Source organism: Pleurodeles waltl, chromosome 4_2 (genome assembly GCF_031143425.1).
Source record: "Pleurodeles waltl isolate 20211129_DDA chromosome 4_2, aPleWal1.hap1.20221129, whole genome shotgun sequence".
NCBI lineage: Eukaryota > Metazoa > Chordata > Amphibia > Caudata > Salamandridae > Pleurodeles > Pleurodeles waltl.
Window position 1 is genome coordinate 558,065,806 of NC_090443.1, and position 24,578 is coordinate 558,090,383.

At 45.1% G+C, this 24,578-nt stretch overlaps 1 protein-coding gene across 1 annotated transcript in view; it reads right to left on the reverse strand.

Annotated features, from left to right (window-relative positions):
* LOC138293098 (complement factor H-like) overlaps positions 1-24,578 on the reverse strand; it is a 595,692-nt gene that overhangs the window by 410,586 nt on the left and 160,528 nt on the right. Inside the window, exon 8 of the mRNA XM_069232110.1 lies at positions 19,287-19,448. Coding sequence (XP_069088211.1) covers positions 19,287-19,448 — 162 coding nt within the window. The remainder of the gene's footprint in view (positions 1-19,286; positions 19,449-24,578) is intronic.

The following is a 24,578-nucleotide window of genomic DNA, read 5'->3' on the forward strand; positions in this document are numbered from 1 at the left end:
AGGCTCTGCAAATCCTGGGTCTGTGCTGCTGCTACCCATTCACTGAACAATGCAGCTGCATTATCCCTTACATTTAAGAAGGATGAAGTATTCACAATCAAACAATACACAGTAACTGTACACGTCTTCTTTTTTGTCTGAGAAGATGTCAAACATTTAATTAAGAAATTAAAACAATGACACCCATTTTCTATGCTAAGTGGTATTTGCTCACTGCGCTGCCAGGCTTTGTGGGTTCAAGTGCAGGTATGTAGACTAAGACAAAACGTGAAATCTACAATGTTAATGTTTATTTTAATTGCTAAAAGACTCAACAAAAATAAACAGTATCAATATCTGGCCCTTAAGAGCACCCACAATCATGTTTCTGTAACAAAGTAGTCTTTAAGACCCTCCAGCCCATTCCAGATTGTTGCAACTGAAGCGCAACAGCGCAAAGTGTGAACGTGAGTACAGATCACTTGACTCACAATTCCGCTAGGGAACTTGTCCCTTCATTCTAAAAGACATTTGTTAAGTCTAGGAAGGTGCTTCTTATCCATACATTTTGCTATTTATAGTGCTTGGTATTCTAGAGAATCTACTCATTTATCGCAGCTAACGGTAGTGCTGCTGACTTTTCTGAAAGGGCACAACAGTAAATAGCAGCCCTAGTGCCACTTTCTGTACTACTTGATGAAATATGCTTGCTCTCTTAGTCTCTCACCTTTTTCTTACCTATCCATATTATCTTCAGTTTCATTGTTTTTTTCTCAGAAAGAAATCCTTAATTGGTCACGAGCTGATTTAATTAATTCAATAAGCTTACCAATCACTTGGGAGAAAGTCCACTCTTAGGGTCAGATGTAGTAAGCGTTTGGCATGGTGCAAACAGCGAATTTCGCTGTTTGCGCCATACAAAAGGCACATCGCGATGCTCATTTCCATTTTGCGAGTCGGTAACCTGGTTACCGACTCGCAAAATGGGAATGCGACTCGCAAATAGGAAGGGGTGTTCCCCTTCCTATTTGCAATTCACATTGCGATGTAGAATTGCTTTGTGACCGCGAACGCGGTCGCAAAGCAGTTCGCAGTTAGCACCCATTCGCAAAAGGGAAGGGGTCCCCATGGGACCCCTTCCCCTTTGTGAATGGCCCTGAAAACATTTTTTCAGAGCAGGCAGTGGTCCTATGGACCACTGCCTGCTCTGAAAAAATTAAACACAAACTTTTCATTTTTTCGTTTGTGATGCAACTCGTTTTCCTTTAAGGAAAACGGGCTGCAATACAAAAAAAAAACTGCTTTATTAAAAAGCAGTCACAGACATGGTGGTCTGCTGTCTCCAGCAGGCCACCATCCCTGTGAGTGCTGCGAATCGGAAGGGGGTCGCAAATTGCGACCTACCTCATTAATATTAATGAGGTGGGTCTTTGCGACCCCCTTCCGATTCGCAGATGGTGTCAGTGACACCATCCAGCATCCAATTTTGCGACTCTCAAATTGCGAGTCGTTCAGACTCGCAATTTGAGAGTCGCAAAATCTGATTTTCCTACAGTTATTAATTTAGGTGTTATTAGGTATAACAATGGTGGGAAGATTCCATCCTTCAAAGATTTGGGGAAGACCTGGTCAAGTCAAGTCTTGCCACAGATCTGGTATTTCTTTACTCTACCAGGATGGTCACAACGTTTGCTGTGCAGAGTCTTTCTAGGAGGCAATAGGTACTTTGACTGCCATCGTGGGAGGTGTTCCTCCCAATTGCATCAACTCTATATCTTTAGCGATCTAGCCTTCATGACTGACATAAACATGGATGCATGCAGTGGTGAGCTGACTGCAAGCAAAAAGCAAGACAGTTTGCTCCTATCCACTCCTGGACCAGGACCAGGGCCAGAGACTCGGTCATGACAAAATCAGAGGTAAGTGCAGACTTAGGGGCATATTTATACTCTGTTTGCGCATATTTTGCATCAAAACTTTTGACGCAAATTTGGCCCAAACCTAACACCATATTTGTACTTTGACACCGACCCTGCAAACGTCAAAATTCGGCAGTGTGCGTCATTTTCTGGATGCGTGAAACCGCCTTGCATTAATGAGATGCAAGGTAGGCGTTCCCGTCCCAAAAATGAATTTAAGGCATGTGAGCCTTATTTATACTCCTGCGTCATTTTGACACACAGGAGGGGTGGGCCTTAAAAAATGGCGCCCAGCCTGATTTGTGCCGTTTTTTAATGCCTGGGTGAGGGCAGGCATTAAGGGACCTGTGCAGTCCACAGCTGCCCTTCCCTGCCCCCAGGGACACCCCATGCCACCCTCGCCCACCCCTGGAGGACACCCATGGATCGGGGGACCCATCCCAGGTAAGTGCAGGTAAGTAGAGGTAAGTATAATTTATTTATTTTTTAGGTGGCATAGGGGGGCCTAACTTGGGCCCCCCTACATGCCACTGAGCCCAATGGCCATGCCCAGGGGACAGAGGTCCCCTGGGCATGGCCATTGGGCAGGGGGGCATGACTCCTGTCTTTCCTAAGACAGGAGTCATTTCAATGGGGGTTGTGCGTCAAAAAATGGTGCAAGTCCAGTTAGAGCCATGATTTTTTATTCTAACCTGACTTGCACCATTTTTTGACGCACAAACCCCATTCTTCCGTACACCTGCGTTGCCCGGTTAGAGTCATTTTTTTTTCACTCTAACCAGGCCGCAGCGCCGGCTAACATCAATCCATAAATAAGGCACCCACCTTGCGCTTTGGAATGGCGTTAGCCGGCACTGGTTTGCATCAAAAAGTATAAATATGGGCCTAAATCTGCTCTTTACAATACTCTCTCTTACTGCTTCCACATCCAGACCTCGAAAACATTTGGCACTGATAGTCCATTTTAAATTTACAGTGTGATCAAGCTTCCAAATGCATTTCTGTCAAAGATGCATTCAGTTAGAGTATCTGTAAGATGACCCAATGGGTCAACCGATTAGTTGTCTAATTTTTATTGTGTGCTTTAAAACATCAGGTTGATCATTACATTTTGCACTGAATTCAAAGAACTAACAGTGGTTTAGCATTTTACTGCATATTGATTTCTTAAACATTGCTCAAGAGTGATTCGACCCTTGAAATCACCCTGTCAGTTTCCCCTAGCTACCTCACAAAAGATCTTACAAATGGGCCAGGGGAGTTTCATGTATTATTTTTTTTTTTAAACCTGAGGTTTTGGTTTTTATTTTGGCACCTAATCTTAGGGTTGAATCCTTTGCCCTTTATTTCAAAATGTTGCCACTCTTCTCGTTTAAATGTGTGCTTATTTGTAGACCTCATGGGCTGCCTTCAAATTTTATCCAACGTTCTGCAGCCAGCTATCTCTCTACCGAGGGAAGTGGTCATGTGTCCCCCTGTTCCCAGGCCACTATTGGCCCCAGTGATCCCATTCCCTGAGACCAAAAACACTTCTTTTTTAGGGGGGTCATGTTCCAGCTCCCTGAGCCTTAAGAGCCCCTGGGGACCCTATCCCTAACCACAACACAAATGGTCCCTGAGGATCTTAACCTCTAGGGCCATACAGAAATTATAGGGGAGAGGGGATTGTGGATCCCCTACTTGAGCCTTAAGAGGTGCAGGGAACCCCCTACCCCAGGGAAAAAGTTTAATTCATAGGGGAGGGGTATGTCGACCCCCTTCACATGGCACCTTTCCCCACAGCAGAAATAGGCCTCGGAGACTACATCCCCTGGGGCCATTAATTAACTACAGGGTAGGGGACATGTTGCCACCCTCCCTGAGCCTTAAGAGGCCCAGTGGATAACATTCCCGAGGGCCAACCAATAACAATATGGGAGAGGGTGCGTGGGCACACTCTCCTTATTAAGCTCCCATTTCACAAGGCTGAATTTGATTATCAAGTAAGATGGGTCACATGCTCTCCCCAGAGCCTGAATAGGCCCCGGGAACTCCATCTCACATGGCTGAATGCTATTACTAATGCCCCCTTCCCAAAGCATTATTAGGACCTAGGCACCCCATCCCGGGCCCAAAATGCAATAATAAGCGAAGGAGGGGGGGGGCAAGACAGGCCATGTGGCTTCCTTCCCTGAGCCTTATTGGGCCTGAGGACCCCATCTTCTGAGGCCAAATGCAACAAAAAGAAGCAGTGTGGCCTTATTAGTCCAAGGGCACGCTACTCCCTAGGGCCGAATTACATTATTAAGAGGAGGCAGGCATACAGTCCCGCTCAACGAGCCTTCTTGGGCCCTACCCCCGAACTGGATGCTAGCTGGTGACTATCAGTCAGAGATTATTTAATCTCAAGGCATGCAGTCATTTGATGTGCTCCTATGGATATTCAAGATGGAATTATGACAATATGTTGCTGGAGTAGGGAACATTTCATTACAGATGCAGGTACAGACAAGGGCATGTGGGATTCAGAGCATGCCCATGAAATTGATCTAATTGCTGACATTTTACCCCCAGAGGTAACCCATGACATCTCATACAGAGTGTTATTTTCCAAGAGGACTACAATTAACCATTGTTAAATGGCTGAAAGAGAAACAAATTGGCAGTTTTATATATTTGATTGATGAGATCTGAATAGTTATAATGGAGATTGAAATTAGTGATTTTTAGCAGGCCAGTATGGTGAAGGACAAATGAGAACTAAAGATGGTGGCCAAACGATAGGTATTGGAACAAGAAGGTGCAGTTCTCTTTGTATGTCTAAAGGCAATCATCGAATGGGAGCATTAAAGACTTTTTCACCATCGTGAAAATCAGTGCACCTTACCTGTAAGCATTGAAAAAGGTGATAGCCGAAACGCATCTCCTGATTTGTTAAAGTATGTAGAAACCATCCCGTGAGTGCCCATTCCTGTGTTTTGTGGTGATGTTATATACCGTGAGACCATACTCATGTACGGAGGCACCTGTCCCTTTTGTGTTCGGCAAGTTTTGGGTGGAGATTTAGGGGGTGATTCTGACCCCGGCGGTCTTCGACCGCCGGGGCCAGGGTCGGCGGGAGCACCGCCGACAGGCCGGCGGTGCCCCGCAGGGCATTCTGACCGCGGCGGTAAAGCCGCGGTCAGACCGGCAACACTGGCGGTCTCCCGCCAGTGTACCGCTGCCCTGTTGAATCCTCCAAGGCGGCGCAGCTAGCTGCGCCGCCGAGGGGATTCCGACCCCCCCTACCGCCATCCAGTTCCCGGCGGTCCGCCCGCCGGGAACCGGATGGCGGTAGGGGGGGTCGCGGGGCCCCTGGGGGCCCCTGCAGTGCCCATGCCACTGGCATGGGCACTGCAGGGGCCCCCGTAAGAGGGCCCCTACAAGTATTTCACTGTCTGCTAGGCAGACAGTGAAATACGCGATGGGTGCAAATGCACCCGTCGCACCTTCCCACTCCGCCGGCTCGATTACGAGCCGGCATCCTCGTGGGAAGGTCGTTTTCCCCTGGGCTGGCGGGCGGCCTTTTGGCGGCCGCCCGCCAGCCCAGGGGAAAACTTGAAATACCCGCCGCGGTCTTTTGACCGCGGCGCGGTATTTTGGAGGGCGGAATTCTGGCGGGCGGCCTCCGCCGCCCGCCAGAATCAGAATCACCCCCTTAGTTGAGATGTGTTTTTGAACATTGCCAGGACTGCCGCAATTGGATGTTATGTGGCGGCTATGAGTCAGAGATTATTTAATCTCAGGGCATGTAGTCATTGGACAGGCTCCTACGAATATTTAAGATGGAATTATCCCTATGTGAGGCTGGATGAGGGAATATTCCATTATGAATGCAGGTACAGACAAGGTCAGGTGGGATTGAGCGCACACCCATGAAATTGATCTAATTGCTGGCATTTTGCCACCAGAGGTAACCCATGGCTGCCCATATAGAGAGTTATTTCCCAAGATGACTACAATTAACCATTGTTAAGTGGCTAAAATAGAAAAATACCGGCAGCTTTATATATTTGATTGATACGATCTGAATGGTTATAATGGAGATTGAAATCTGTGATTTTTAGCAGGCCAGTATGGTAAAGGGACTAATGAACGCTTAAGATGGTGGCCAAATGATAGCTATTGGAACCAGAAGGTGCAGTCCTCATTGTATGTCTAAAGGCAATCCTTTAATGAGAGCATTAAAAACTATTTGGAAACATTTTGAAAGTCAGTGTATGTTACCTTCAAGCTTAGAAAAAGGAGACACGAAACGTGTATGCTGATTTACTGAAGTCTATCCTGTGAGTGCCCGTTTCTGTGTTTTGTGTTGATGATAGATACTATGAGACCACCCTCTCATACTGAGGCATCCATCCCTTTAGTGTTCGGCAAGTTTCTGGTGGAGATTTAGTAGAGATACATATCTACATACATAGATACATGCATACATGCATACATACATATACACACGTACATATACATACACACACACACACATATATATTATATATATATATATATTTGACTTCCTGGGTTTTCGCAGAAAATTGGTCCCATCCACCTGGCATACAGGTGCTCCATTATGGGAATGAAACTCCACAATTAATGTCATCAAACAACTTTGGGAACCAACGTAGATGGGCACTCCAGTGTACCACTGTAAGAAATTGGGTTTCTGATTGGCAAAGGTATGCACCCTGTCCAAGCGGGAACCTTAATCATAGTCAGTAAAAGCCAGATACACACTAAAGGTTAACCTGTGCTCACCCTGCGGTAGCTTGGGGCAGAGCGGTCAGGCTTAACTTAAGAGACAATGTATAAAGCATTTGTGCAGCACGTCAAACAGTGTAACAGTGAAAACACCACACAAGAAGAAAATAGAACTTAATATTAGGAGTAAAACAAGACCAAAACAAAGAAAATCCAATAACTACAAGTTGAGATACAAATTTTTAAGAATCAAATGAAATATAGTGCCTAAAAGCATAAACGGCCAATGGGAAGTATCTGGCTGCGCTAGACTGGGGAGAAATCCAAAAGTTCAGGCCAACCGCAAAGGAGCACTAGCTGGATACAGACCCAAGTAAGTTCAGCTAAAGTTTTACCTTTTCAGAATTAAGCCAAGAGTACCGTTAGCTCAAAGAAGTTTGCTGGGAACAAGGAGAGAGTCGCTGGCAGTGCCACGTGACTGCAAAGAATTAGCTGGGCATCACGGATGGGTGGACTGGAGCCTAGTGTCGGGAGTGGAAATGCTTGCTGAGAGAAGAGACAATCTTGCTGTGGTTCGCGCTGATTCTTCATGTGAGCAGCATGATTCCGGTGTGAGTGGATCAATTTGCGGTCGTGAAAAGCTGGATTTTACTAGTCACAAAATGACTTTAAGGTCCCAGGTCTGGAGGGGGAGCCTCTTGGAGGTCAGGAGCAGGCTGAAGACTGATCCAGGAGCCCCTAGAGCCACTTCTTGGATGGAGAGATGCAGGTCTTGTTCTTCTGACTCCAAGGCATAAGGGCAGCAGGCAGCAGGTCAGCTCAGCAAAGCAGGAGAAAGCAAAATCCAGCAGAGTGACAGTCCTTGTACCAGCACAACAGCTTTCTTCCTTGCAGAGCATCCACAGGTCCAGAAGAGTACTGTTTTGGTGGGGTCAGAGACCCGGTACTTATATCCAGTTGTGTCTTTGAAGTGGGGCTGACATCAAAGAAGGGTCTTTGAAGTGCACAGAAGTCCTTTCTTCACAGCCCTGGCACCAGACTATCAGTAGGGGGTAATCAGCCCTTTGTGTGGGGACAGGCACTGCCTACTGAGGCGTGTTGTCCCTCCCCTCCCTTCCTGTCCAGGAAGAGCCATCAGAATGCAGATGAGGGCTCAGACACACCTAACCTTCCTGTGCTGTTGACTGTCTTGATGGAGTGCACAAAGTGTAGATGTCACCCACCCCAGACGTGTACTATAGACAGGTTGTAGTCACATGGAGCTGTAAGAGCAGAGAAATGCCCACTTGTTTAAAGTGGCATCTCTAAAATAGTAATGTTAAATACAACTTTACCAGTAAAGAGGATTTATCATTACCACTCCAATGATATGAAACATGACATAGCTACTCCTTCTCAATCAGGAATTACAGCTTAAACGTGTAATGAGGAATTCCCAATGTTAACCTATGAGAGCGGTAGGCCCCACAGAAGTGATTAACAATCTTGGGAGTATTTTTCACTACCAGGAAATGCAAAACTCTAAAGTGCATAACCCATCTTTTACTTCAACAGTGCCCTGTCCTAGGGGCTTCCTAGGGCCTACCCTAGGGATTACTTATGTGTAATAAAGGGGTAGTTTGAGGCTTGGCAAAGGGTTTTAAATGCTAAGTCAAAGTGGCAGTAAAATTGCACACACAGGCTCTACAATGGTAGATCTGGACCACGGTTAGGGGGTTAATTGAGTGGGTGGCACAATGAGTGCTGTAGGCCCACTAGTAGCATTTAATCTACATGCCCCGGCACAAGTAGTATAATTTACTAGAGACTTATAAGTAATTTAAAATGGCAATTGGGGTTAGGCCATTGTTACTATAATATAGGGGACAGGGCACAAGCACTTTAGCAATGGTGAACAATTTAACGTGCACAGTCCTAAAACCAGCAAAATCGAGGTCAGAAAATGGAGGAAGGCAGGCAAAACGTTGGGGGGGGGGAGACCAACCTAAAGCTGTCATGTCTAACAAGCGTGATTTCAAAACTATTTTATTGTTGACAACAGAGAGACATCCAACGTGTTTTAGCTCACATGAGCCTTTCTCAAGGTGACAAGCCCTGCTACCAATAGAAATTAATTACCAAACCAGCATAGATACTGAAATGTTCCTCCATTAAGTGTTGGATCAGGGTAGAACACACAGGTAGGTAGATAATTGTATCCATAACAGAATTCACAGTAAATTCCACAAGTATATTCCAAAATACAATTGAAGACAGAAAACAATGAATATAAAATCAGATAAATAAACAATACAGGGGAAAACAATCAAAATAGAAAGAGCTACTTTTTTTTTCTACGATACGATTGCCTACATAACATAGAAAAGGTGATCCATCATGCGGGGGTTGAGAAAAAAGGGTGGTTCCCAAAAGCAATTTCCCTATGCTTTTTCCATAGACTTCTTTAGGCAGGGCTACCACAAAATCTGCTGAAAGGAATTATACCAAATTTGGCAGGAAGCTAGATCTTGGCCTGCAGATTGAGCCTTTTATGATTTTGTGTGAATCCGTTCAGATGTTTTTGACAAATTGAGGGTCAAAAATAATTATACATCTGGACGGTTGGGTCCGAGGGACTCATTTGAGAGTCTCTCAAACCCAATTTTAATAATAAATAGAGCTTTCTCATTGGCACAAGGAGCTTTTCTTTCCCTTGGGCCAATCCTCTCCCACTCACTCCCTGGGACTGAGTAGGCCCCGGAAACTCCATCCCCCAGGCCTGAAATCAATAATAAAAGGGAGGGAGTCAAGTGACTTCTCCCAGAGCCTCTCCCCTGGGGCCATAATTCATATAAAATAGAGGAGGGGTCATGTGGCCTTAATAGGCTCTAAGGACCCCTTTACTCAGGGCCCTAAATAACTTTAAAGAATGGAGCAGAAAGGCCTCCCTATCTGAACCTTTAAAGGGCCTGGGGACTCCATCCACGGGGGCAGATAGGTGACTGTGTCTTGGGGAGCCCACCCCTAAGAACAGTAGTTTTCCTGCATGCACCCGTATGGGCAGGGGAATATGTGTTTGCTACCGTCTGGTGGGAGCATTTTTAAATCTCCTGCCAAATGTGAGCAAACACAGAAGTTTCCTGTTATCCAGCAGGATAGCTGGTAGCAGTCTTCTCTTCTGTTTCCCTGCCTTCTCTCCTACAGGCAGGGAAACAGAAAAGATATTGCTCCTACATGGAGTGAGCAAGCATAAATGGCTACTCCCGCTAGGTGGGAGCAATGCTGTCTCCCACAACTTGCAGGGAGCCAGCTGGGACTGTGGGGCCAACTGTGGTGGTTGGTGGGTACCTAGGACTGGCACTGGGGATCCCACCAATATTTTATAATTCTCTGAAAGGAGGGCTGCACTCCCTTAGAGTTTAGCTACTGGGATGGGGTCCCAGGGCACAAGAAGGCTCAGAGAGGGGGCTGCACTGCCACTTCCCTGTTTAATGGTATTTGGCCCAAGGGAGATACCAGTGGTCAAAATAGGCTCAGGAAGGGGGGCTGTGTGGCCCCGCTTCTCTTTTACAATATAATATGACCCCGGGGAATGGGGTCCCGGAGCCTAACAAGGCTTGGGGAAGGGGACCATGCAACACCCCCGTCCTTATTATATTTGGCCCTCCGTCCTTATTATATTTGGCCCTGGGGGATGGGGTGCCCGGGGCCAATTTACATCTGGGGAGGGATGCTGCATTCCACCCTCCCCTTATTATATATGTTTCGGCCCAGGGTGGTGGTGTCCCCAGGTCCCGAAAGCCACCTCTATTTTGTGCATACCACAGACTGTATGCGGCAAGGGGTTCCAAGCCTGCTGGTGGCAGATGAAGCCCTGTGGCTAACCTTCCACTGCACATGGCCAAAGGCTGAGCACAGCTTGGGGTTGGCTGCCTACGGGGAGCAGAATGTAGTGCCAAGCTGCAAGCTAGACCCCACAGCCAGCCCCATGCGTGATGAAAGGCTGTGCATGACATAGGATTGGCTGACCCCAAGGAGTTGGATGCAGGGCCCGGGAGCAAGCCAGGCCCTGCAGCCAACACCACACCGTGCATGATGAAAGGCTCTGTGCAGCATTGGGCTAGCTGCCTCCAGGTGGGTTGGCCACAGAAGGCACTCTGGCCAACTCCCTCCCACTGCACACAGTAGAAGGCCGTGTGCAGTGTGGGATTTGCTGCCTGGAGGGGTGGGCCAAGCCACATGCAGCGGGTGTTGGATTTATGTATCGTAAGAAAATATTACTTTACACTAAAAAAAACTAGAAATTCATGAAAAAAAAGGTTAACATTTGTTTATTGTTAGGTGAAATGTTCAGTAGCAATGTAACATCTTCAACAAAAAAACTACAGATATTCACCAGTTATAGTTATCTCAAGTAACTATAACTCATGTCCTAAAGGAACTATAACTCACGCCCTTGCCACGCACTGCTAATTAGTCATTATATCACATCACTCATGATATCTTCTACACTCATCAGTGATAATATAAATGCAACATTTGCAATGAAATTATTGATGAGAAAACTGTGCATGGCGGGTGATGACATCACTGATACCATCTCAAGAGACATCACTGATGACAACACTTATCATATCTCTGATGAAATAATCTATGATATTGCTATTTATATTACTCCATAGACCCTTACATCCTATTTAAAAAGAAAATTGTTAATAAAGAGTTGATGGTCATGTACAGCATAGTATTACTGTGTGTACATGTGTGGTGGCATGTAATGAAAAAAACATAAGACATGGAGGCAACTGTGGCTGTGCATGGTGAATGCTATATGGTGCATGGTTTACCAACCAGTAAAGTTTCTGGTGCAAGTATGGCTCCATTTTAAACATGGTAAAGGCTGAGTGAACTTGAGGTGGGTTGCAAAGGTATGTTTTAAAGTAGGCCATGTCTTAATGTCAAAGTCTTTTGCAAGAAATCTATGAGAACAGCCAGAGCTTCTATTGACAATAGATTATCTATTAGTTGATGTTTGGCTTCGTGCCCATGTTAAATAGCTGTAATACAGTGCTACAGATACATTCTATGTGGTGAAGACATTTATAAGAGGAAAATGTTTATTTTCAGAACTTTGTTGACTATTGAGGCATTGCAGATTGGGGAAGAATATAGAATGTAGGGATGTCTCACTAAGAGGTGGTTTAACTCACTCTGATTTTGGAAGAATGGCTCTAAGGTTGTTCGCCATTGTTTCCATTCAAGAATGTGTATTTTACTAAAATACTGAGTGGGTCCTTCGGGCCTGGCAGAAGATGTCTTATGTGTAGTAAATGCATGCCTGCTAGCCTCTTTATAGGGCAATCCCATTACAGTGATATTAAAACTGTTTTTTGGAGGATATTCAAAGTTTAAAAAGTGAGTGACCCTATTACCGTATATGGCAATATTTTGTTGGTAGTTGCGTTAAGACCAGTAAAATAGGGCACAATCCACTAAATCTGGGTGAGTTGACAGATAAGATTTTGTCTAGTATCTGGCTACATTTTAGGTCCATTGACTGGTTGACTGGTGATAAAACGTTGGACATAGGTGTAGCATATTAAATTACTTAGAGTCTACAAAGCCTAAATCGCGCCTGCACAATGATTGGATTATGTCAACAGAGATGTCATCAATGATGTGATTTGATATATCATGAGTGATGTAATATGTGCGTTCATAAGTAGAGCATGACTGGGACACACATTATAGTTAGTTCAGTAAATTATAAGTGTTGAAATTCAGTTTTTCTTGTTTTTGAAATGTTAGGTTTTGTGCTATTTCAAAACCTAACTGTGATGTCACTTTAACCGTTATTTTTTCAGTGAATTTCTAGGCTTTGTTTTAATGTAGGCTAAGATCTTAATACCATGCCTAACTACAAAGTCACTTTAACCTTTTCAGTGAAGTATATATTATATTTATATGTTTGATAATTTGTAATGGGTGGTAATTTTAGGGTTCAGGGATGAGTAGTGGTAAAGGGAGGTAAGGTTAATTTGTAGGGTATATGGGTGGGTAGTGGTAAAGTTAGGAAAGGGTAATTTTCGGGTTTGGGGTTTGTAGTGGTAAAGGAAGGTAAGGGTAAATTTAAGGTTTAAGGTTCAGTAGATGTAACGGAAAGTAAGGGTAAATGTAGGGTTCAAAGATGGGTAGTGGAAAAGACGGGTAAAGTTAAGTTTAAGGTTTAGGAGTCTGTAGTGGTAACTTAACCCCTTGCCATGCACAGTGATATCACCAATAATATAATTTCAAATGTCATCAGTGATGTTATCAATGATGTTAGAAACTGGGTCTCTAGTTGGCATAGGTATGTGTCCTGTCCAAGTAGGGACCACAATCCTAGTCAGGGTAAGTCAGATACACACTCTAAATCAACCTGTGCTCACCCTCTGGTAGCTTGGCACAGAGAAGTCAGGCTTAATTTAAAAAGCAATGAGTAAAGTATTTGTGCAACACTTAAATTACAGTAACACAGTGAAAACACTACAAAAAACTACACATCAGTTTAGAATAATAGAGAATATTTAGCTGAGTAAAATGAGACTAAAACAACAAAAATCGAATAAGTAGAAGTTAAGATATGAAATGTTAAAGATTAAATCCAAAAACAGTGCTTAGAAGTCAATATCACTAAAATATTACTTGAGGTCGCGCTAGACCAGTGTAAACCCTAAGTTCAGGCCGACTGGGATGGAGCTCAGGCTAGCTACAGAACCCATGCGGGATCTGCTAAAAAAAAGTACCTTGGATGGAGCAAGCATTGGCGGCGAAGGCTCAATGCTTCAGTTCCGATCCATGCAATCTGGTAGATGTGTTGTCGTCGAGCCTCGCAGTCAGGTCCCATGTCAGGGTCATACTCTGTTGAGATGTATGCAATGCATTGTCATTGAGTCAAATTGGAGTGCCCACTGAGCTGTTGTCGAACCTCACAGTTGGGTCCTGCGTCATCGAATCTGCAGTGCATCAAACAGCACTGCATCGGTTCCATGCCGCGCAACAGCCTCGATGCGTCGTTTTTTGCAGTGAAACAGCTGCAAATCCACTTCTAAGGCCAATGACTGGATTGGCACCTCAGGCAAAGACAGGACTCACAGACAGAGTCTAGCAGCAGAAGCAGAGTTGCAGAAAGTCTTTGATGGCCATGAGAATTTAAAAACAGGGGACAAGCCAACAAGCCCTTGCAGAACTTCGTTTCTCATTCCCAGGCAAGAATGAAGCAGCAGGCCAACACTGCAGAGCAGTTAGCAAAGTGGCAGTCCCTCCATGCAGCAAATCAGATCTTCCTCCTGGCAAAATATCCTTGGTTCCAGCAGCGTTCCGATTTGGTGGTGTTTGGGGTCCAGTACTTAGATCCAGTTGAGCCTCTGAAGTTGGGGTGACTTCATAGAGAGGCATTTGAAGTGCACAAGGTCCCTGCCCTTTCTTCCCCGGCTCCAGACACTCTACAGGGGTTATGCAGCACTTTGTGAAGGTTAAGTGTCAGTTCCTCCCTCCCATTAAGCCCAGAAAGGCCGATCAGTCTGGTGATGGGCCATCAGGATGCAAATGTCACATCCCAGCTCCCTTTGCGTGTGGCTGTCTAGAGGAAATGCACAAAGCCTAGCTGTCAACCACCCAAGACATGTATTTAGAGACAGGCAGAGGCACAGAATGGATAACCCCTTCTGTGCCGGGGACGTAATGGTTACGTTCACTGGCACAGTGCTCCTGTGCCAAGGACGTAGCCATTACGTCCTCGGCACGGAGCTCAGAGCGCTCCCTCTGTGGGCTTAAAAAGGGGATGGAAGGGTAAGCCCTTCCCCTTCCACCCGACCCCTCCCCAGCGACGTCTGATGACGTCAGCGAGCATTCATGTGCTGACCTCATCGGAGGCCAGTTCCCCATCGCGCTAGAAGCTCATCTTCAAGCACGATCAGAATAGAAATGCTTTGCATTTCTCTTCCGATCATGTGATGGGGGCCTGAGAGGCTTCAAAGGGAAGGAAAGGAAGCGATCCGGCTTCTGAAATGTCCACTAGACACCCGGGATTAAGTTTAGAAATAGAAATTGGCATAAGAGGAGCGACCCCTTGGGCAATTGGGGCCAATTTTTTTTCAAGGCCTTTCTGCCCCCCCCGGGGGCAGATCGGCCTATTGTTATTAGGCCGATCTGCCCCCAGGGAGGGCAGAAACCAGTAGGCACAATGGATACATTTTTTTTTTTTTTTTCTTTTTTTTTTTAAGAGGTGGGGAGTGACCCCTTAGGCAAGGGTCGCTCCTCTGGGGGGCAAATTGTATTTAGACCATTTCTGCCCGCCTTGGGGGCAGATCGGCCGATTATTGTTAGGCCAATCTGCCGCCAAGGGGGCAGAAACCACTAGGCACTGGGGATTTTTTTTGCACCAATTTCATGTAATGGGAGCGACCCCTTAGGCAAGGGTCGCTCGGGGGGGGGAGCAAATTTATTTTTTGGCCATTTCTGTCCCCCCCTGGGGGCAGATCGGCCCATTATTATGAGGCCGATCTACCCCCGGGGGGGCAGAAACCTCTAGGCGGCAGGGATAATTATTATTATTTTTTTTAGTGGTGGGGAGCGACCCCTTAGGCCAGGGTCGCTCCTCTGGTGGGCAAACTGTATTTGAGCCATTAGACCAATGTGACCCAAGGGGGGCAGAAACCACTAGGCACCGGGTATTATTTTTTTGCGCCAATTTCACACAAGGGGAGCGACCCCTTAGGCAAGTGTCACTCCCCGTGAGGGGCAAAAATGTTTTACGCCATTTCTGCCCCCCCAGGGGCAGATCTGCCTATTGTTATTAGGTCGATCTGCCCCCGGGGGGCAGAAACCTTTAGGCGCCAGCGCCAATTTTTTTTTGGGGGGGGGTGTTGTTTTTGTTTTGTTTTTTTAGAGGTGGGTAGTGACCCCGTAGGCAAGGGTCGCTCCCCTGGGGGGGGGGGGAATTTATTTTTGCCCATTTCTACTCCCCATGGGGGCAGATCGGTGTATTTCTATTAGGCCGATCTGCCCCCGGGGAGCGGGGCCAGAAACCACCTACACACCAGGGATTGGTGTGTGTGTATATGTCTGTGTTTTCTTTAGGGGGGCAGCCCCTTGGGTAAGGGTCGCTCCCCATGGGGGCACATTACTGTTGGCCATATCTTCCCCTCTTGGGGGCAGATTAAGCCTATTTTCGGAAGGCCCAAGCCCACCAGAGACCAGGGAAGTTTTTTTTTTTTCCAAAATAAGAGGGTGGGGGTATAGCCATACCCCCACCCCAAATAAATGGGGCCAAAGTTATTCTGCCCACCAGTGGGCAGATGGGGCAATTACCCCTGATCCACACCCAGGGGGGGCAGAAAGTCTACTAGATGCCAAGGAAGTTAAAAAAAAAAAAATGGGGTGGTGGTGGCTACCAACCAGTATGGGCCTGGTTATGCCCCCACCCCAACTGAAGGGGGTAACAGTTTTTCAGCTCTCCCTCGCACTCCAAAACATCTTATCCTACAGCAAGCAAGAAGACATTTGATTATTTTGGGTTTTGGTTTTACATTTAGGCCACGAGAGCTTGGCTAACTCTCAAAATCGTCCCAATTGGGATGGTGGGGGCTGCACTTTATGGACTTTGGGACGCTGCCATGTAGAAAAATCCACAAGACCTAGACACATCTGAAAACTAAACATCTGGGTGATTCCAGGGTGGTGTGTTTCACATGCACCTGTACCATTTTCTTACCCACAATGCCCTGCAAACCTCCAACTTTGCTAGAAATCACACATTTTTCCCACGTTTTTGTGATGGAACTTTCCGGAATCTGCAGGAATCTACAAAATTCCTACCACCCAGCATTGTCTCATCTAGACCGATAAAAATTCTGCTGCACTTGTCAGCCTAAAAATTATTTTTTTCAAACTGCCCTTTTGGACCCGCTTCGGTTCCCCCTCAATCTTGACATATTTTTGGCTCTTCCCTGTCACAAGCACTTGGCCCACCTACACAAATGTGTTATCATTTTTACTGGGAGACTAAGGGTAACGTTGGGTGGTATGAGATTTGTCTCGGTGCGGTGATCCCACACAGAAATGTGGGAAAAATTTGATTTTATTTGAGGTTTGCTGAGGATTCTGGGTAAGAAAACATTGGGGAATCCACGCAAGTCACACCTCCCTGGACTCCCTCCAGGTCGTTTTGTATTTGGTAATTTTGATGTGTCCAGATAGTGTTTTGGGGGATTTCCTTTTGTGGGCAGTAGGCCTACCCACAAAAGTGAGGTATCATTTTTATCGGGAGACATGGGAGGGCTGGGCGGAAGGAAATTTGTGGCTCCTCTCTGATTCCAGAACTTTATGTCACCAAAATGAGAGGAAAAAGTGTTTTTTTGGCCAAATTTTGAGGTTTGCAAAGGATTCTGGGTAACAGAACCTGGCCAGAGCCTCACACGTCACCCCATCTTGGATTCCCCTAGGTGTCTAGTTTTCAAAACTGCACAGGTTTGCTAGGATTCCCTAGGTGCCAGATGAGCTAGAGGCCAAAATCCACAGCTAGGCACTTTGCAAAAAACAGCTCTGTTTTCTTTGTGAAAATGTGATGTGCCCACATTGTGTTTTGGGGCATGTCCTGTCAGGGGCGCTAGGCCTACTCACACAAGTGAGGTATAATTTTAATCGGGAGACTTGGGGAAACACAGAATAGCAAAACAAGTGTTATTGACACTTATCTTTCTCTACATTTCTTCCTTCCAAATGTAAGACAGTGTGTAAAAAAGACGTCTGTTTGAGAAATGCCCTGTAATTCACATGCTTGTATGGGTACTCCAGAATTCAGAGATGTGCAAATAACCACTACTGCTCAACACCTTATCTTGTGCCCATTTTGGATATACAAAGGATTTCTTGATATCTATTTTTCACCCTTTATTTTTCAGCAAATGAATGGCTGCATACCCGGTACAAAATGAAAACCCATTGCAAGGTGCAGCTCATTTATTGGCTCTGGGTACCTAGGGTTCTTGATGAACCTACAAGCCCTATATATCCCCACAACCAGAAGAGTCCAGCAGACGCAATGGGATATTGCTTTCAGAAATCTGACATCGCAGGTAAAAGTTACAGAGTAAAACGTGGAGAAAAATTGCTGTTTTTTTACCTCAATTTCAATATTTTTTTATTTCAGCTGTTATTTTCTGTAGGAAAACCTTGTAGGATCTACACAAATTACCCCTTGCTGAATCAGAATTTTGTCTACTTTTCATAAATGGTTAGCTTACTGGGATCCAGCATTGGTTTCATACCCATTTCTGTCACTAACTGGAAGGAGGCTGAAATGGGGTTTAGCCCAGTAAAATGCCTAAATTGTGTTGGATTTAATATTACTAGCTCAGGTTTTAAAACTCTACCTAAAAGTTGCCATCTTCAGCTCTGTAGTGCCCTTCTCTGATTTGCCAGCCTCTGGCAGCCTGGCCAGGCTGCCGTGATGAGGTGTGAAGTGGTCTGGACTGAACACAAAGGAAATGCCTAGGGATGAGTTCTGCCTCAGCAGATGGTGAAACAGGATGGGAGAGAGCAGTCAAACTGGTCTTCAAAGGAGGGAAAGACATTTGGAGCAGCTCAGGACCTCTCCCATTTCCTGCAACCCAAGACAATCAGGTGCCCTCTTGATTAGATTAGGAGAGGGCAGGAGAGAAATGTGTTAAGGATTTTTAGCCTCACCAGTAGGTGGGCTTAGCCAGACCTAACGTTCTAAATGCAGTTTCAGCCATTTTGGATTTTTAAACAATGTTGCTCCCTGGGATTGATTTTTGACACACTTCCCAGGAAGTGGTCATCTAAGGGAGTAGTGGCCTGCCTGTGATTGGACAGTCGCCCCCCTCGCTTTCCACCCCACTTTAGTTTTAGAAGACAATGTTCCCTTTATCATAGGAACAGACTGAAAGCTTGGGGAATACCTTGATATTATTTGCAGAACTGAGTACATTTGAGCTATGCTGGAAGGAGCCTTCAAATTATTTTTAGCATTAGAATCAATGGGGATTATCCTTATGGATGTTTGAAATTCTGTATTGTGCAGGAGCTCACCAGGTTCCGATGCATTTGACTGGCCTTAACCTTGACATGGCGTTGACATTTTCTTTGATGTACAACTCCATTGACTAAGACTTGCTTGGGCATTTCCACCTTTTTAGTGCATAGATCTCTTTGTGCTCTGGTATCAGAATATAATTTATGGTAAAATGAGTGCCCTAAACATCATTTCCAAAAATATTGCCTCAATTATTATTATAGATAATAGTAATACATCTAATCCACCGAGATATTTTTGCAAACATTACATTAGACACTGTGTTCATCTCAGACAATATTCATGACAGTTATTCTTACATATAACTTACCATGCTTATCCCTAGTCAAGTCGTGGCATACTGTGTCAAATGTACCTTTAAATATTGATTTCAATGTGTCCAGTGTCATGACGTTTTGGCCTTCATACTGTAAACAAGGTCCAAACTAAATTTGTTTAACTCAGCTAAATATGCTTCACATTGTATGATATTAAGTCCAGACACATTTTACATTCTTTATCTTCAGCGGTTTGTCAATCTGTGGATCAGAATTCCGGGCAGCGGTGACACATTTTCATTCACAATTTTTAATAATTTATTAGTGTTTTCAAATATTTACCTGTGCAGGAAGGAAGATCTGGATACCACCCAAAGTAATAGCACTGGACTTTCTCTGCTCCATTCAAAGAAAATCCTTCTGGACATGTAAGTTTTGCAACATCACGATTTTTAAAGCTCCTTGTACGTCCTCTGGAATCAACATTTAGTGAACATCTAATTTCTGAAAAGCAGCAAAGAAAGGTTTTCATTGCAGGTGAGACATTAGACTCAGATAGGGAAATGGCAGTACAACCAAATGGTAGCGTTCAGTCTGGGGAGGACATTAATATTATGGGTACAGTTGTCAAGACAATCTTAAGAATAATGCTTTTCAAAGAATACAAGAAAAATCATTAAAAGCTTGACACCACTTGCCCTCTGCTGAGATATGTTTAACTATATGATACTGCTGTTTATGGCTGGGTAAACACCTGGAGTGTTGATAATTGTTTAGAGTGGTCCAATGGGGTCCTAACCAACCATATTTCTCCTGGGTGTAGGATAGGAAATGCAGTCTGCTGTGGGTCTTTAAAGTGAAGAAAAACACCCACAATTTCTCTGTATTTAGATCTCCTGGAATAAAGCTGGCGTTTAAAGGTTCGGTGCTAATTTGGATATCTTACAGTTCCTGTGCACATACAATATAGTGTTTCCTCAAGATTCTTCTCATTAAGAGCTTTTTGTTTCAAATTAATGGGAATGTGACTTTTGACATTCAAAAGGTTAAATCTTCTTATCCCCACAGGATTGGTGCCTTGAGGACTTTGTTGAATACTGCTGAACTGGTAAAGAGAGATTCATTGATTCTTGTTGTAAAGACTGAGATGATACAGAACGGGCACAAGCATTTAATAGTTTCCAGTGTCTATCTACATTCTTTAAAAGTGAAACCAGAAGATCGACGTAATGCCTCTATTGAATGTTTGTCTGCGTTCCTGGACCTTTACCCACATAAATTATTCATTTATGTATTTTCAATAAGAACCACATTCCCGCACCTGTGAAGGACCAGACTGGAAACCATGATTAGCCTCAGCAAAATTGTCCAAACTAGTCCCACACTGCAAGAAGCTGTAACTAGAAAGGGTCCATGGGGTATGGCTGCGTTGTGGCATACCATCCTGTCTGAAAGCTGTAACCTGGCAGAATGGCCAATCTGGCCCTCCTTTCATGCAGAAAAGCTTCTCGGCCTGGCGCAGCATGCAGCCAGAGGGACCTTGCAAGGAGAAGGGCCGAATCTCCCAGGGGAAAGCCTCCTGATGCGTTGCGTACATCAGAACCAGTTCAATAATATACTTGATTTTGGATGAAATTCCTCCTGAATTATTTTGTTTACCAATGATTTCACTTGCTGCATGTGAGCTGATATGGGTGGTGGTGGTTTCCACAGTGTAGTGTCTTTTGGAATGTCCAGCAGCACTAGTCTTTGACAAACTAATAATTGGCGCTAGAGGGAGAATCACTAGATAGTATTAGTGCACTTTTGCCTGCTGGATGGATATTTCAGCAGTGGTAATATGCATATCCGCTACCTCTAAAGTAGGTGGAAATAATGTACTTGAGTACGTCTTTTTTAGCTAAATGCATTAAAACGGTATTGATGTAAATAGTGATCTTCCTCCAGAAAAATGAATAATCCAATTTGAAATGGTGCATTTTGCAAAAGGGTAATACGCTGCAATCAAATGAGCAAAGAGCATTTGTTGGCGTTATATCTGATAAGCTTTCTTCCTTTGTTAAAACAATGAGTATAATAAAATGTTCTTAATCCTTGATTTGACAAACTCTATATGTGGTGTGTGAGATTCTGCCTGATGTGGTCAAGTAATCTGATCGTATGCCTTTGTTCTAATAGTCATGCTGATTCACGGAATAATCAGCAGTGCAAACATTAAAACACTCTATGATGTTCAAAGTGTTAGAACAGCATAATATATCTTGTTTGTCTGTAAAATTAAGAGGAGGTGCCATTTTCATAGAATGTTGTATGCATTGATGGTACGGTAAGCAAAGGGTGTGTTTTAGAAGCAAAAATAAGCTATTAGGTGGGAGACTTAAAACGAGTAGCTGTAGGAATTGGTCTCATATAAATCTGTCATGATTGCTGTAAGAGAGTAAGGACTAACCTTCCTAAAGCCTTGAAGACTTAGGGCCTGATTCTAACTTTGGAGGACGGTGTTAAACCGTCCCAAAAGTGGCGGATATACCACCTACCGTATTACGAGTTCCATAGGATATAATGGACTCGTAATACGGTAGGTGGTATATCCGCCACTTTTGGGACGGTTTAACACCATCCTCCAAAGTTAGAATCAGGCCCTTAATTTTTTGTTTTGGACAGCCCAGTTTTTGGATCTCTGGTGCAGTCAAGTCTCACCAACTGAATATCACCCTCTGTAAGCTTCAGTAAAATGGCAGTAAGTACTAACCGCCAGTGCCCACCTTTTACAGTATTGTCAGCTGCTGCACAGCTGAGGTGAACACGTGTGGGGCATGTGAACGAGGCTACTGTTTACCTCAACCTGGTAAATACACACAGGCAGACTGTCACAGATGTCACTTTAATAAGTTGTTTAAGGCCTGTGCTTGCCCTATAACCTAATTGGACATTCAAAAAGATATATCACCATTTCCTTTTACCTATAGTGCAATCCTTGCGGTGTTTCACTGTGAGTCCATAGATTTTACTGTAGTCATGCTGTAGGCGAAAGCTTGACAAAAGTGTTAACTTGCCATTTGGTTAACATAAAGAAAAGATTCTATATGTTTAAAAAGGTCACAAGTGCAAATATATAATATTACTTTGGTCTCATTTGCACTCCTTTATGTTGTTTGGGTTTTTCATGCGGTTTCTCACAAAAATATAGGGGAGCAACCATATCTCTGGCACCACTCAATAGAGGGGGCTTCCTTCTGATGATTTGAAGGGAAGGAACCAGTTTACCTTGTTGGTTAGGAGTTAGGTTACCGGCTGTGAGAGAGTGAAGCTTGATTTCAACATTTTGAAAAATCTTATAAAGGTGTGCAGGAGGATTGGTAAATGTGAAGTGGCATCTTTGGTTTGGCAGAGGTGCTAGCTTTCTAGAACCCTCCATTGTTAAACCTTTGCATAAGGAGAAAACTATGAGAAGAACTGGGAACAAGAGAGGTAGAAAAGCACAGCAATTTGATGATGTGCCCCTACATTGAGAGGTCTTCAGGTTCATATTTCTAAGGACTTTGTTGGCCTCTTATCTCCCCCATTCACTCTTGGGGAGAGTAGAATAGAATGTGGACTTGCTGTTGACACTAAAGGAGAGGGTTTTCTTTGATGTATGTGTACTGGTTCTGTGGTGGGTAACTATGGAAAAGGACCCCCTGACTCTTGGACACAGAGGTGGCTGCAAGTGACAGGCGTGAATAGTGCTGGTAGGCATTGCAAGCTTCCTCTAGGGCCCAGGGGTGCTGCTGAAGGAAGATCACCAAAGAGATTATCAGGAGCCCATTGAGAACAGAAGCTCCTGGCCTGTGAACAGCTTTGCACTCCTGTAAGGAGGTAGTTGGGCACTAAAGATGACAAAAAACCTGGATATCAGGCTGAGTGGCTAAAAGACAGGAAAGAAGGCCATAAGCTCTCTCTCATTGGTGAGAGACCTGTTAAAAAGATTTAAGAAAAATTACCAAACAATGACAGGTGAGGTGGCCTAAAATTCCACTCCTAGAGCTAGATTATGCCACCAGGACCAACAATGTGAACAGACTACATAAAATGCCTAAAGGGGCCTAAGGATTCTGGTGGTGGCTTTAGTGTTCATGAACAGTATGGATGAGAGCCTCAGATGTCATTCAGTCTCCACAGATTCAATGATGGGGCCATAAGAGCATGGGAAGGGCCAGTGCCCTAGGCAGGTTTCAGTGCTGGGGGTATGGAAGCAAGCACATGTGGCATTCCCCCCTATTAGCTACTTCTTTCCTCAGTGAGGGTAAGTACACTGGGGTTGTCACAAAAATGCACATCACATCTTGATCCTTTCAGAAGAATACCCAGTGAAAGCAAGAGTCTGGGGATCAATGTTGTGTCCCTCTTAAAACCCTTGTCTGGGGCACTGAAAAGCACCCAGTGGACTGCACCCATCCATGTTGCAGAGCAGATGCGATGACAAACAGAAAATAGGAGCAGCCATGAAGGCTTCGTGGATTTGGGTTGTCATGTGGGCTTCTTTGTTGTGAGCGGGAATCCCACAAGTGGGGGCTGCCCCCTTCCTCACAGAAGCATGAATGTTCATTTGGCACATATGTACAACAACAAAAATCAATCAATCCAAAAAATGTGTAGAGCGCGCTACTCACCCATGAGGGTCAAAAGGCGCTGGGGGAGGGAAAACGGGGAGGAGGGTCACTGATCGAACAACCATGTCTTGAGGTTCTTTCTGAAGACCAGTAGGTCTTTGGTTTTGCGAAGGTCGGTGGGGAGGGAGTTCCAGGTTTTGGGGGCGAGGTAGGAGAAAGACCTGCCTCCTGTGGTGGTGCGTTGGATGCGGGGGACTGTGGCTAGGGCGAGGTCGGCTGATCGGAGGTTGCGTGTGGGAGTGTGGAAGTTAACTCTTTCATTGAGGTAGGTTGGGCCGGTGTTGTGGAGGGATTTGTGTGCTTGGATGAGGATCTTGAATGTGATTTATTTGTCTATGGGGAGCCAGTGAAGGGATTTGAGGTGTGGTGAGATTCGTTCGTGGCGGGGGGGAGGCCAAAGTCGAGGTGTGCGGATTCTCTGGAGTTTGCGTTTGAGTTTGAGTGTGGTGCCGGTGTAGAGGGCGTTACCGTAGTCCAGTCTGCTGCTGATGAGTGCGTGGGTGACTGTCTTTCTGGTTTCTGGGGGAATCCATTTCAAGGATTTTTTAGAGTGCAGAGTGTGTGGAAGCAGGTGCATTGATTTGCTGTGTCATGGAGAGCGAGGGGTCGAGGATGATGCCGAGGTTGCATGAGTGGGTTGCGGGGGTGGGAGCGGGGCCTAGGGCGGTGGGCCACCAGGAGTCGTCCCATGTGGTTTTGTTGGGGCCGAAGATGATGATTTCGGTTTTGTTTGAGTTGAGCTTGAGGTGGTTAGTGGTCATCCAGTTGGCAGTGTTGAGGAGAGCGGCGTGTAGGTTGGTTTTGGTGGTAGTGGGGTTGCGGGTGAGGGAGAGGATGAGTTGGGTGTCATCTGCATAGGAGAGGATAGTGATTCCGTGTGCTCGGAGGATGTTGGCTAGGGGGATGTTGGCTAGGGGGATCATGTAGATGTTGAAGAATATGGGGCTGAGGGAGGACCCTTGGGGGACTCCGCAGGTGATCC